Source organism: Lacerta agilis, chromosome 1 (assembly GCF_009819535.1).
Source record: "Lacerta agilis isolate rLacAgi1 chromosome 1, rLacAgi1.pri, whole genome shotgun sequence".
NCBI lineage: Eukaryota > Metazoa > Chordata > Lepidosauria > Squamata > Lacertidae > Lacerta > Lacerta agilis.
The window spans coordinates 89,173,457-89,186,421 of NC_046312.1; the positions used below are offsets into that span (position 1 = coordinate 89,173,457).

At 40.5% G+C, this 12,965-nt stretch overlaps 1 protein-coding gene across 1 annotated transcript in view; it reads left to right on the forward strand.

Moving 5' to 3' along the window:
• Positions 1–12,965, forward strand: part of SLC49A4 (solute carrier family 49 member 4) — a 59,647-nt gene that overhangs the window by 31,382 nt on the left and 15,300 nt on the right. Inside the window, exons 5-7 of the mRNA XM_033162582.1 lie at positions 1,818–1,926; positions 2,471–2,538; positions 8,275–8,402. Coding sequence (XP_033018473.1) covers positions 1,818–1,926; positions 2,471–2,538; positions 8,275–8,402 — 305 coding nt within the window. The remainder of the gene's footprint in view (positions 1–1,817; positions 1,927–2,470; positions 2,539–8,274; positions 8,403–12,965) is intronic.

Sequence of the window (12,965 nt, forward strand, 5' to 3'; positions counted from 1 at the left end):
CTTTCTTCCTCTCATGGTTTCAGTAAGGCACAGGCATTACATACTTGAAAAAGGTTAAAGAGTTTTCTGTATAGCGCACTCTACCAGGTAGTTTGCTGTTCGGCCAGGTACCCAACTCAACAACTGTGTGTCTTCGAGCCAAGTTTGTTACATGTGTAGTAAACACACAGATGTTGTTCTTTGATGGATGAATGGAGTGTACTTCACAAGAAATCACTTCCTCTGTTTACTATTTGGGGCTCTTTCAAACAGCTAAAGAAAAAGAGTGCAATTAAGCAAATGTTTCAAGTGCTTACATGTATATTACATTTTACATCACTGGCTGTTTTTAAGAATAGCACTTGAGCTCTTACCATTCCACCCAAGTTGGAGCTAATTTTGTAGAATTAAGCAGCAATCGAAGCAGTGAGGGGAGAAAATGTAACTGCAGACGACCTTCAGCATGATTTAGGATTGGTCCTCAGTTATATTTTGATTTTGAGCTAGATATCCCGTAGCTCATGCTGCAAAAGTAATATCCATAATTTAGGGCTCCATGTTGCTATGGATCAGGGATCGCTCCCAGCACCACAATCTACCAGTTCTATAGCCATGTTCCCTGCTATTGACAGGAGTCTAATAGGGTGGAAATGCAAATGGAGCTGCAGGCAGAAGCCAGTTTCTGAGTTTCTTTTTGTTTTTCATCCTGGTATGTAATTGAGGAACTGAGGTGTGTCTGAATAGTAAAAGCAACAAATAAAGTTGGAAAATATTGTTACTAAAATATTTTGCTTTCGACACTTAATGAACTGATTCTTGTTGTCTAACAAGCGTTAGCACTCAAGACAGTTTTATAAAAATAATAACAATGGTGAAGACAAGGAAAGTCTGAAGAAGCATGTCCTACAGGTCACGCTGGAACATAATTAATGCTTTTAAAATGTGGTGCCAGAAAGAGCTTAGCAACAGTAGTGTGAAGTACAGTAGGAAAACACCTTATTAGCAGCTGCTTCTTTGATTGTTCAGTCATACAGGTATACTTGGAGGAGACTAAAAAGAGATCTTGCCTAAATTCCTGCCACAACATTGTGCTATCTGCTTGCTTAGCCTCCTGGCAAATCAGCTTAATGCAATTCATATATTAGTGTTCTACAAAGTGAAAGCACATTAAAGTAAATGCAGGGCCCCAGTAGCACTGGGTGAATAAAAAAAGCCAACCTACACACTTAGCCCTGCCTCATACATTCAGCTGGGGGCACTACTGAGCAAGTGACTGTAAGATTGTTCTTTCCCTCAGCATAATAAGCACTTCTGTGAACGGTCCAATCACACACAGTTCCTTTTTCTTTTCTTTTTTGAGGGAGAGAAGCCAAACAAACTCTGTCTCCATGAGACACTGAAGTGGAACACCTGGGTTACATTGAAGATTATTTTGTGGGGATGAGGTGCCCTTGTAGTTTTTCCACCATACTGTTTCAGCTTGTACCCCCTCCCCAATGAATCAGGCTTATAAGACAAGACAAAGCAATTCCTTTCAACTCTTTAGGGTCCCTCAATATTTGTCCTGCTAAAATATGTGGTACCAACATCTGAACATGGCAGAATTCCATCCACAAGCTGTGACTTCTTGCAATAGTTATGTGACTGCAGAGGTACTTAACCTTCAGTGTTTATATATGGTGCTATTTAGATTTAGTAACTGATATAATTCCATTTCTGAGTTTCCTAATAAAGGTTTTCTCTGGGTGACATGCACAGTGAAGTGGACAAAGTTAAAACAGAACAACTTGATAATCTTACATTGGCAAAACTGTTCCTAATTATTATTTTACTTTCAGCAACCCACGGTTTCTGATGATTGCTCTAGCCTATGCTATACCATTGGGTGTTTTCTCGGGATGGTCTGGTGTTCTAGACTTGATATTAACCCCAAAGGACATAAGCCAAGTATGTATATGCTTATATTGTTTAGCTTAGCTTATGCATCCTAGGCAAAATACTGGTTTTGTTACTGGTAACTGAACCAACCAAGCAAGATGCAGTGGAGACTATGTCCTGCTTTTTTAGTAAAAGTGTCAACGGGTTGGAGTTGAAATAGATGCACATAACAGAGGCTAAGGAAAAAGGATAACACTGGTGTCTTTTGAAACCTGTGTATTATTATTTTTTAAAAAACTAAATCCTGTAGAAATCTAGGAGGGAAATGTTATCAAGTGAAACTGGTTGGCAATAGATTTGAGTTAGACAAAAGCAGATATTTAATCAAACATCACAAAATTAATTTATGCTATTTGCTGCCACAAGAAATGGCGGCTGTCATTGTCTTAGATGACTTTGAAAAGGGGATTAGACAAATTAATGGAGAATACAAAGGTGAAATAGAACTTCAGAGTGCTGTACCTGAATTCTAGTCGGTATTTGCTTATAGTCAATACTATCTCCGTTACTATGCTTGATATAACAGTGTTGTTCACTCTTAAATCTTTTCTAGGTGGATGCAGGTTGGATTGGATTTTGGTCTATTGTAGGAGGTTGTATTGTTGGCATAGCACTGGCAAGGTGAGTATCACAATCTTCATTTTATTTTTCTTCATTGCAATTGTCTTTTAGTTATACTGAAACAATACCCCTCAAGATCATTTCCTGTCATCTATGACAATTGTAAAAGAAGAAATGCTTTTCTGTGGGGTGGAAATAGGTTCATCTTCTAGCATAGCAATTTGTATGTTTCATGATCTTTTTAGGCAGTAACTGCTGGAAATTCCATTTGCTCAGTCATCAAACTGAGCAGTTCATATTATTGTGTTTGACAAGTGCTCCCTATCCACTCCATCCAAAGGTGGAAAGAACCACTTAGGTAAAATAATCAAGGAACCATCAGTGGGGTTTTCCTCCCTGTTTGCTTTCAGCTCCTCCATTACTGATGTGATGGATTCCTCAACAGAATAGTTAAGAGAAATTTCATAGTTCTGGTGTGATGTTGAGGTTTTTTGTTTTAGAGAAGAAAAGTAGGGCTTACGAGGTGCAGTTAATTTACAAGTTCTCTGATTTATTAACTGCTCAGAGATAACAAACCCAAATATCATACTGTGGCTTGATGCTGGTTTGGTATCATATTTTGTTATCCTTACTAAAAATTGGTAGAGCATCTAGCTCAGTTGGTAGAGACTCTCAATCTCAGGGTCTTGGTTTCGAGCCCTACACTGTGCAAACGATTTCTGCATTGCTGGGGGTGGACTAGTTGACCCTTGTGGTCCCTTCCAGGTCTACAATCCTCTGATTCTATTATCCCCTTGCCTAGAGTCTGCTTATAAGGGTTAAGAATTGAGTCTCTCACTGGTGCTTCAAATCCACAAGTTCTTTTGAGATGGGTCTCCCCCATATTATCAGGTCCTGCATCCCGTATAAGACTTTGTCCTCAATTTTTGTGGAATTGGGCTCCACAAAAATTATTCTATTGCTGTGTAGTTTGAAAATGATTTTGTAGCAGTTACAAAAGACTTTAAAAGAGTATTCTGAGAATGAAAGCAAGTTTTATGTTTTAAAAATTAATCTACTACAAAAGGTCAAGATTTTACATAATAGGTCTGAGTCAGCAGATATGCACTAGCATCATCGTATGGCTAGAAAAGGATGGCCTTCCAAGCTCAGTTTAAGAGCACAATATAATTTATGGGCAGAAGGAGCTGCCCAGTATTTAAAAGTGTCTTGGAAATAGTTTTTAACATGATATAGGAGATTACTATTATCAAATGGATGTTGGCACATTTTGGGTTGCTGTTCTGTGTCTTAAATCCCATGGCTGTCATGAGTTCTGCTCTCTCACCTCTGAAATCTTTTTCGGCATCTCCTATTCAACAGCCATTGCTTATTTTTACATGTTTCTGGAAACTTAATTTAGAAATGAAGGTGAACAGATTTAATTAGAGAGTGAAATATGTTGCCAAGATTAGATTGGCCATATTTGAACATTAGAAAAATCCTTGGGGTTTTGTGACCAGAATGTATTGTGATGAGCCTCAGGTTCTTGTATTCTCCCTCCTTCACTCAAAACAGATTTGAAGCTTCCCATACTGGTTTGTAACTGTCCTGCCTCAACAGGTGTGGACTGTGGGTGGGCCCAAGCCCTAGAATCCAAGGAGGCCAAGGCCCCACACACGAGATTGCCAGAGAAGGCATGCAGAGACAACCAGGGTGAATCACAGCTATTCAGCCTAATTTGAAAACTTAATCCAGTTTCAGGAACAGAGGAAATCCAGTCTAGGCAAAAGAAGTCAAGGAGTATGGGTGTTGGGGAGGTTGAAGATCTGTGTTTTTCTTCAGCAACTGTGAAGCTCAAAGAAGGGGCTGATAAAGTCTGGCCTACCAGGCTGAGCCTAATCCCAGACTGGTGTTTGAGGGCATTTTAAGAGCCCTTTATTTCAAGGAATACCTTTACTCCTAAAGAGTGCTTTAGGCTACTCTTGAGTTGCTCTGTGACTGTGGGTTTTTGGGCACCTACTTAGTTGTGCACCTGTTGCCTGGACTTGAATATTTAGGCACCTGTACTCAAGGTGAAGAGGGATACATCAGCGTCTCCCTCAGACTCTACTAGGGGCTTATGGCACTCTGACCCTAAGGGCCCCTCAGGAGGATTCTGTAGAGGCTACCTTTCAATTCTAAGGATCTTCAGTACTTGCGGAAGTAAATCTCATCTGCTTCTCCAATTCTTCAGACAGCTGGAGTTCCAGTTTGTCCCCTGTGGATTCCGTTTTCTGGATTGGGGTTGGGCATAACAATAACAAACTTCACTTTCTTGCTTCATCTGAGCTATTTATTTATTGGATTTATATACTGCCTGTCATCCAAGGATATCGGGGGGGGGGGATTCACAACATAAAAATGCAGCACAAAAACGCAAATAAGTAGCTTAAAGGCTGTGGAGTATTAATCAGCCAAAGGCCTGGTTGAAGAGGAATGTTTTCACCTGGCTCCTAAAGATGAAGGTGCTCTTAAATTGGTGAACCATTTTCTAGTCTTAAGATGACTAGTGCAGATATGCTGACTTCATGTAAATCCTGACCTTTTGTGATAGATTGATTTGATAAATATGTAGCCTGGTTTCAGCCTCATAATATCCTTTTAATGTCTTCTGTAGCTGCTACGAAATTGGTTGCAAATCCCATAGCAATGTAGATATTCTGTGGACCCCAGTGCTGCCTCCTTCAGCCTAATCATTTCTACTTTTTCAGAAAAAGCTAACTGACTGTTGCCAGATATCTCTTTCTGATTAAGTAGCTTTATAGTTTCAAACATAGGGTTTTGGGCATACAAGGAGTGGCAGTTTGCCACTTTTGATGGATGACTGCCCCCTTTTAGGCCTACTCAGCAGTTATCTATGTACAGTTGAATCAATGTCTGTGCTGACTATAATTTGCTGAAAGTTGTAATTAGGAAAATTAGCTAATGATTCTTGTCAAGTGTGACAGGCTCATGTATTTCAAAGTGAGTCCTGTGACTTACCAGGCAGGCAGCCTGGTACCTACTGTAATAGCTCAGTGTGGGGGTGCTTTGTGTTCTACCAGCTGCTAATTTTCTTACATCAAGCGTTTCCATTTAGGAACTATAGTGTAGCTTTGCTTCCTCCTAGTCTCTCTGTTCCTCCTTTCATCACACTTAAATCGCAATATAATTTCACTCTGCTTATGAACATTATTTACCTGCTATATGGAATATGTAAAAGAAACTATATTCAAGTGTCCTTCCCATTTTCGATGATGCACAAGCTGTCATTTGGATGCCAAACTATCTCTGCATGTTTTTGCGGTTGTTAACAGAATCATGCCTGTCAAAGGAAGGCACAGTTGGAAAATAAGTTCTCAAATTTCATTATTTTGTTACCCATAGTGTACCGTGTCTTCCTTCACATGAGATTTATGCCCTTGATCTTGCCACTCCAAGCCCCAGACCAGGAGCGTTGAGATAATTTATATGGCATGTTTATGATTGAAGAGCCTTCAATATTTTAGGCAGCTGGCGGGTATTGCACCCTTTCCTTAGCAGTGATAGACTAGACTGGTGGTGGGGAGGGGTGAAAAATCAACTTCAAACAGTGACAATCTCATGTTTTTGTTTTTAAAAAACCTGCAGAGCAACACAAATCAACCTCCTCCCCCCCCCGACATTTTTCTTGTTGCATTCACTAATGATAAGAGATATTTTTCAGCTTTTGTCCTTCACAGCTCAGAATTTCCTTCATCTTTTAAACAGCAGCAAAGTCAAAATGCAGCAACTTTGTAGCATGGTGTAATTTCAGTAGCAATGAGCAGCAGTGTTGACAGCTGCAAATCATCATTCGTAACTATAGGAGGCACATAATACGAATTTTCTGGATAATAAAATCTGGGCCAGGCAGATCTGGGGAGCAGTAGTCTTTTGGGTGGGTAGGGACATATATTTGTGGCAGGAAGCATTTGTCTCCTGCTTTTCTATCTTTTCTATCTTTGTCGCTCCTCTGTATTTAACATGGAATTGTGCTTTGTCACAATTGCACCAACAAAACAATGGAGAGGGATGGGAGAATGAGCAGCCGTGATGGGAAGCACATTGTAGGTGGAGACTGGACTAGGAGTTGGCGGCAGTAGCTGTTAACAAGAACATCTGTATAGGCACTATATCTCTGAGTGCTATCTGCAGAGGAGAAAAACATTGGAATTATTTTGCCTTCATGTCTGATTTATAAGCTCCCCAAAGGTGTGTGACTGGCCACTGTTAACAACAAAATGGGGGGTTGGTTTGACCAGCAAAGTAGTTCCTATTGCCAAGTTAAGCCTGTGTGGAAATGTTAATAAGTAGAGTGGAAGGTATTTTGACACACAGGAATGGGAAGATTATTATCAGGATATGAATGATCCTTTGGTTCATGGAAGCCCTTTGGATCTTTGTTGTTGTTCAGTCGTTCAGTCGTGTCCGACTCTTCGTGACCCCATGGACCAGAGCACGCCAGGCACGCCTATCCTTCACTGCCTCTCGCAGTTTGGCCAAACTCATGTTAGTAGCTTCGAGAACACTATCCAACCACCTCATCCTCTGTCGTCCCCTTCTCCTTGTGCCCTCCATCTTTCCCAACATCAGGGTCTTTTCTAGGGATTCTTCTCTTCTCATGAGGTGGCCAAAGTACTGGAGCCTCAACTTCAGGATCTGTCCTTCTAGTGAGTACTCAGGGCTGATTTCTTTGAGAATGGATAGGTTTGATCTTCTTGCAGTCCATGGGACTCTCAAGAGTCTCCTCCAGCACCATAATTCAAAAGCATCAATTCTACGGCGATCAGCCTTCTTTATGGTCCAGCTCTCACTTCCGTACATTACTACTGGGAAAACCATAGCTTTAACTATACGGACCTTGGTCGGCAAGGTGATGTCTTTGCTTTTTAAGATGCTGTCTAGGTTTGTCATTGCTTTTCTCCCAAGAAGCAGGCGTCTTCTAATTTCGTGACTGCTGTCACCATCTGCAGTGATCATGGAACCCAAGAAAGTGAAATCTCTCACTGCCTCCATTTCTTCCCCTTCTATTTGCCAGGAGGTGATGGGACCAGTGGCCATGATCTTAGTTTTTTTGATGTTGAGCTTCAGACCATATTTTGCGCTCTCTTCTTTCACCCTCATTAAAAGGTTCTTCAATTCTTCCTCACTTTCTGCCATCAAGGTAGTATCATCAGCATATCTGAGGTTGTTGATATTTTTTCCGGCAATCTTAATTCCGGTTGGGGATTCATCCAGTCCAGCCTTTCGCATGATGAATTCTGCATATAAGTTAAATAAGCAGGGAGACAATATACAGCCTTGTCGTACTTTCCTTTCCCTTTGGATCTAGCCCACTGATTTTTTTAGTGGTAATATGTGGAAAATAGTTTCAAATCAGAGAAAGTTTCAAATCAGAGGAAATCTTACATGTATTGGTTTCCAGTGTTAAAACAGCAGAAAGTTGAGACAGGTTTAAGATAATGTTTTGGCTTCAGTTTCATAATGTAGCAGTCTATTATGATCCAGTGTGTTTCAGATTGTAAAACTCTTATTTTAGGGGCAAGTATAAAGACAAAACCTCTTTTACAGATCAATATTGAACAAGGTACTTACCTTAGAAACATACTGCTGCCACTTATTCATAAGAAGTATTTGCTTCTGTTGCTGTTTTACCTTCCTTAAACTTCAATATATGATATTAGAAATCACTATATTTCAAATTGTTGTAGCAATTTAGCTAAAGTTTACAGAATTTGTGAAGAGTTTGTAAATTGTGATTTGTGTTCCTTTCAGGTTTGCTGATTTTATCCGAGGAATGCTGAAACTTATACTGCTTCTGTTATTGTCAGGAGCAACTTTGTCATCCATCTGGTTCACTTTGACGTGTTTAACAACTGTCAGTCATCTTCCTTTAACTACAGGTATGCTAATGCCCAGCCTTTTCAAATAAATGGTTTTGGTAGTGGTTCTTAGATATGTGAGATGTTGGAAAAATAAGTTATATTGCTGATTAATTTTGAATAAACTGTTTTAATTCTGTGGGGCTGCTGGGCCAGGGGAGATTGGCATACATTGTGGGATTTTTATTTTATTTTATTGTTGTCACTTTGAACCCTCAGAGCTACAGTGTCACTCAAGCCGCTTTGTAATGTATAATGAAGTAGAGGAGACAGCTGTCAGAATTGACAGTGTAAGACCACCAATTCACATATGCAAGACTGGACTCTTGAAATCTTTGCATCCATTGACGGAAGTCATTATGTCCATTGATTTCAGTGAGTCTACTCTGAGTGTGACTTATTCAGATACAACCCATACATTAAGCTGGAGGAACTCCCTGTGTGGCCATAAACAAGTTTAAGTAAGCTAGCTTTGAAGAAAAGGCAATAAGAAACTGTAATTTTATTTAGTGATATAAAGCCAACAAGGGGAATTGTGAAGTTCATTAAACTGAAGTGTCTTTGACAAGGTTTTCAAGACTCCTGTTAGCTAGCTATAAACATTGGTTAAAGCAAGTGATTAATTCTAACCCCTTAGCCTGACCTGCTTGGAATTCCAGTGGATAATAGTGTGTTTTGTGGTTACTTATCTAGTAACACAAGTATGTAAGGAAATAATAAGCTTGTAATACAGTGGTCGTTCAGGTTGTGAATGCGATCCCTGCAGGAGGCGCATTTGCAACCCAAAGCGCCGCTTCTGCGCATGCGCGAGCACCAAAATCCGGAAGTAACCCATTCTGTTACTTCCGGGTTTGGTGCGTTTGTATCCCGCAGTAAACGCAACCCGCAGTGAGCGCAACCCGAGGTATGACTGTATGTCAAACTAATTAACTTGCCATTTCCCCTTTACTTGTTTTGTTACACCCCCTTTTTATATTACAGTAGGTATTATGTATGACGTACAGGTTGTCCATAGTAATGTTAAGTCAGACAAAAAGTATATGTGGTTATTTGGTTTTGAACTAGACTGGGCAAGCATTTCTGAAATTTCCTTGTTTTGGTGTCATAGGCTTCCCCTACCCTACCCTACCTCTTCATCCCACTTTTTTTGCGGGGGTTGGGTGGGTTCTCATACCTTCTTGTATCTAGATCTTGGGGATAATAATTTATTTAATAATAATAATTTAATATTTGTTCCCCAGCCACTCTGGGCGGCTTCCAACAAAGATTAAAAATACATTAAAATGTCACACATTAAAAACTTCCCTAAACAGGTCTGCCTTCAGATGTCTTCTAAATGTCAGGTAGTTGTTTATTTCTTTGACATCTGATGGTAGGGCTTTCCATAGGGTGGGCACCACTACTGAGAAGGCCCTCTGCCTGGTTCCCTGTAGCTTTGCTTCTCGCAGTGAGGGAACAGCCAGAAGGCCCTTGGCACTGGACCTCAGTGTCTGGGCAGAACGATGGTGGTGGAGATGCTCCTTCAGATATACTGAACTGAGGCTGCTTAAGGGAGATGCTTGAACTGAAATCCTGCATAGAAATTCAGTATATCTGTATAGTAACTAAACTTCACACCATGTATATATATCGTTGAATGATATTAGACAAATTCTTGGAGTATAAGGCTGTCAGTGGCTACTAACTGTGATGGCTGTATACTACATGCAAGATCAGAGACGGCATGCTTCTGAATATCATTTGTTGGGGAATAGCAGCAGGAGTGACAGCAGTCATGAAATTAGAAGACGCCTGCTTCTTGGGAGAAAAGCAATGACAAACCTAGACAGCATCTTAAAAAGCAAAGACATCACCTTGCCAACAAAGGTCCGTATAGTTAAAGCTATGGTTTTCCCAGTAGTAATGTACGGAAGTGAGAGCTGGACCATCAAGAAGGCTGATCGCCGAAGAATTGATGCTTTTGAATTATGGTGCTGGAGGAGACTCTTGAGAGTCCCATGGACTGCAAGAAGATCAAACCTATCCATTCTCAAGGAAATCGGCCCTGAGTGCTCACTAGAAGGACAGATCCTGAAGTTGAGGCTCCAGTACTTTGGCCACCTCATGAGAAGAGAAGACTCCCTGGAAAAGACCCTGATGTTGGGAAAGATGGAGGGCACAAGGAGAAGGGGACGACAAAGGATGAGATGGTTGGACAGTATTCTCGAAGCTACTAACATGAGTTTGGCCAAACTGCGGGAGGCAGTGAATGATAGGCGTGCCTGGCGTGCTCTGGTCCATGGGGTCACGAAGAGTCGGACACGACTGAACGACTGAACAACAACAAGCAGCAGGAGAGTGCTCCCTGGCTCATGACTTCCTTGTGGGCTTCCCAAAGACACCTGATTGATCAGGTGGGAAAACTGGATACTGAACTGGGCATTCCTTTCATCTGATCCAGTCGGGCTCTCCTTTTGTTCATATTTGTACACTTTGTAAGGTTGTTGCACTTGGGGAGGAGGTGTTAGTGAAAGAAGCTGTGCCATGTTGTATTGCTGCATTTTCTGTTGTGCTCTCTTTCTTCCTCATCATTGTTTTTAAACTAGTCTTCCACTTTTGTGGCTTAGTCGCTGCTCGTTTCTGTTTGCTTGTTTTCCTTCACTTATTTCCAGTCCCTATCCCCCTAGAGCTCACACTTGTTCCCATTCAATTTACTGAGACATGAAGCCGCTTTATTGGACTTAAGAGCTGATACTCCTTAAGATGGGTAGCTGGGAGTTTATAACTTGGTGGCCTCTGCCTGAAGCTTTGTGCAAATCCATTCAGCCATTTAAAACATCAGCTTCTGTTCTCCTATTTGGAAGCTTTTTCTTTTAAAGTAGACGGCTTAGAATATTTTAATTTAACCTGAGAGGTGCCACTACCTGAATGTGTTTTAGAAGTTGCATATATGCTTAAATCAGATCTGATAGGTTTGGAGAGGCTTGAAACTATCTTAATAAACCTTGGAAGACAAGTCTTTGGTGTGATACTGTACTCTCTGTTCTGGAGAGCAGCACTGTTGGTTTGAAGCTGATGTGCTACACCTGCTGTAACTTCTGTAGCCACAGAAATTGCCTTCCCCCAGCTCTGCCATTGAACTTAAATTAATGAACGGAGCTTTCATAGAGTACCCTCTTTATATAAATATAACTCTGTCTTATTCAAATTAACTTTGAGACTCCCAAATTGTCCTTGGTGCATAGCTATAAACCAGAGATGAGTACAGCATATTGAAATAGATGTCTGGTTGAGAGGAAATACCACCAGAATTACCGAAACTATAAATTCCATTTGGTGTATCCTTTGATCTGTGTTTCATATTCTAAAATAATCAGCTCTGAAATGCTTTTTTAATAAAGCAAGAAAAGTGTTTTTAATAGCTGAACAAATCACGCTTTGCAGAAGCTGCTGTCTTTGAGATGGCAAATCCTTGCATCATTCATCCCGATCAGGAGTGAAGAGATACATTGAGAATTTTCCCCTTTGTGCTTGTCTGCACTGTTATCAAATGCAGGTGGTAGAATAAATTCTAATGAAAAGTGAAACTGTCTGAATTGATGCAGCGAGAGCAAACTTATACATTCACTTCAGTTCTTATTTACTGAGATAAAAGTGGACGGGCTTCAGCAGGTGAAAATCACCTCCCTCTCCCTCTGTCTCTGTTTCATGCAAAACCCACTGATCCAAAACAGAGCTGGTAGATCAAGTTTATATTTTGCCAGTCTCAAATCGCTGTTTTCAGAGATTTCAGCACACACAAAACATGATTGCCTGAGAATAGCAACAACCTCTATATTTTCTCTTGGTTCTTGTAGCATTAAGTTGCATTGCTTTTTTCCTAGAAGACTGCTGTAACTGTAGAGATGACAGATAATCTCTCAAATGGATTTGATAGCTTTTCATTATTAAAAGCTTTTTTGGCACCCTCCAAGGGAGGGAGTTGGTGTCTTGGAAAAGAGAATATTGGACTGTGTTTTAGTAAACCAGGTCAGTGGCTTACTTGGTCAATTCCATTGTCTTTGTAACTTGCTTAGTGATTTCTGGTCTAATCTGCTTGATTTCTGGAAGGTTGCTTCCTTTTGTCTGCATGATAGTGTCCACTTTCCCAGTTTATTGTCACATCTTAACCAATTTGACATGCATGCTTCCATGAATGTATATGCATGTAAAATGGCAGGGGTTTTGAGGTAGAGGGAAAGAGGCAGTAATTTGTAGAGTTGAAAGATAATTTTTATGCATTTTGTGAGGATATTTCTGTCAAATGGATTAATGAAATAAATGAATTTGCCTTGCTTCTTTGCCTCAGGTGCAAGGTGTCTTTCCTGTATTACTTTGTGATTCTTTTGGATGTAATGTCTGTAGAAGTGTGGGATAGCTCAGTCAGTAGAGCTTCAAACTCTTAATCTCAGGGCTGTGGGTTTGAGCCCCACGTTGGGTGGAAGATTCCTGCATTGCAGGGGGTTGAACTAGATGACCCACGTGGTCCTTTCCAACTCTACAATTCTACGATTCAGTGAAAATGGACAGTAGACTGGATGTACTTGGGTCAAGGCCATATTTTAG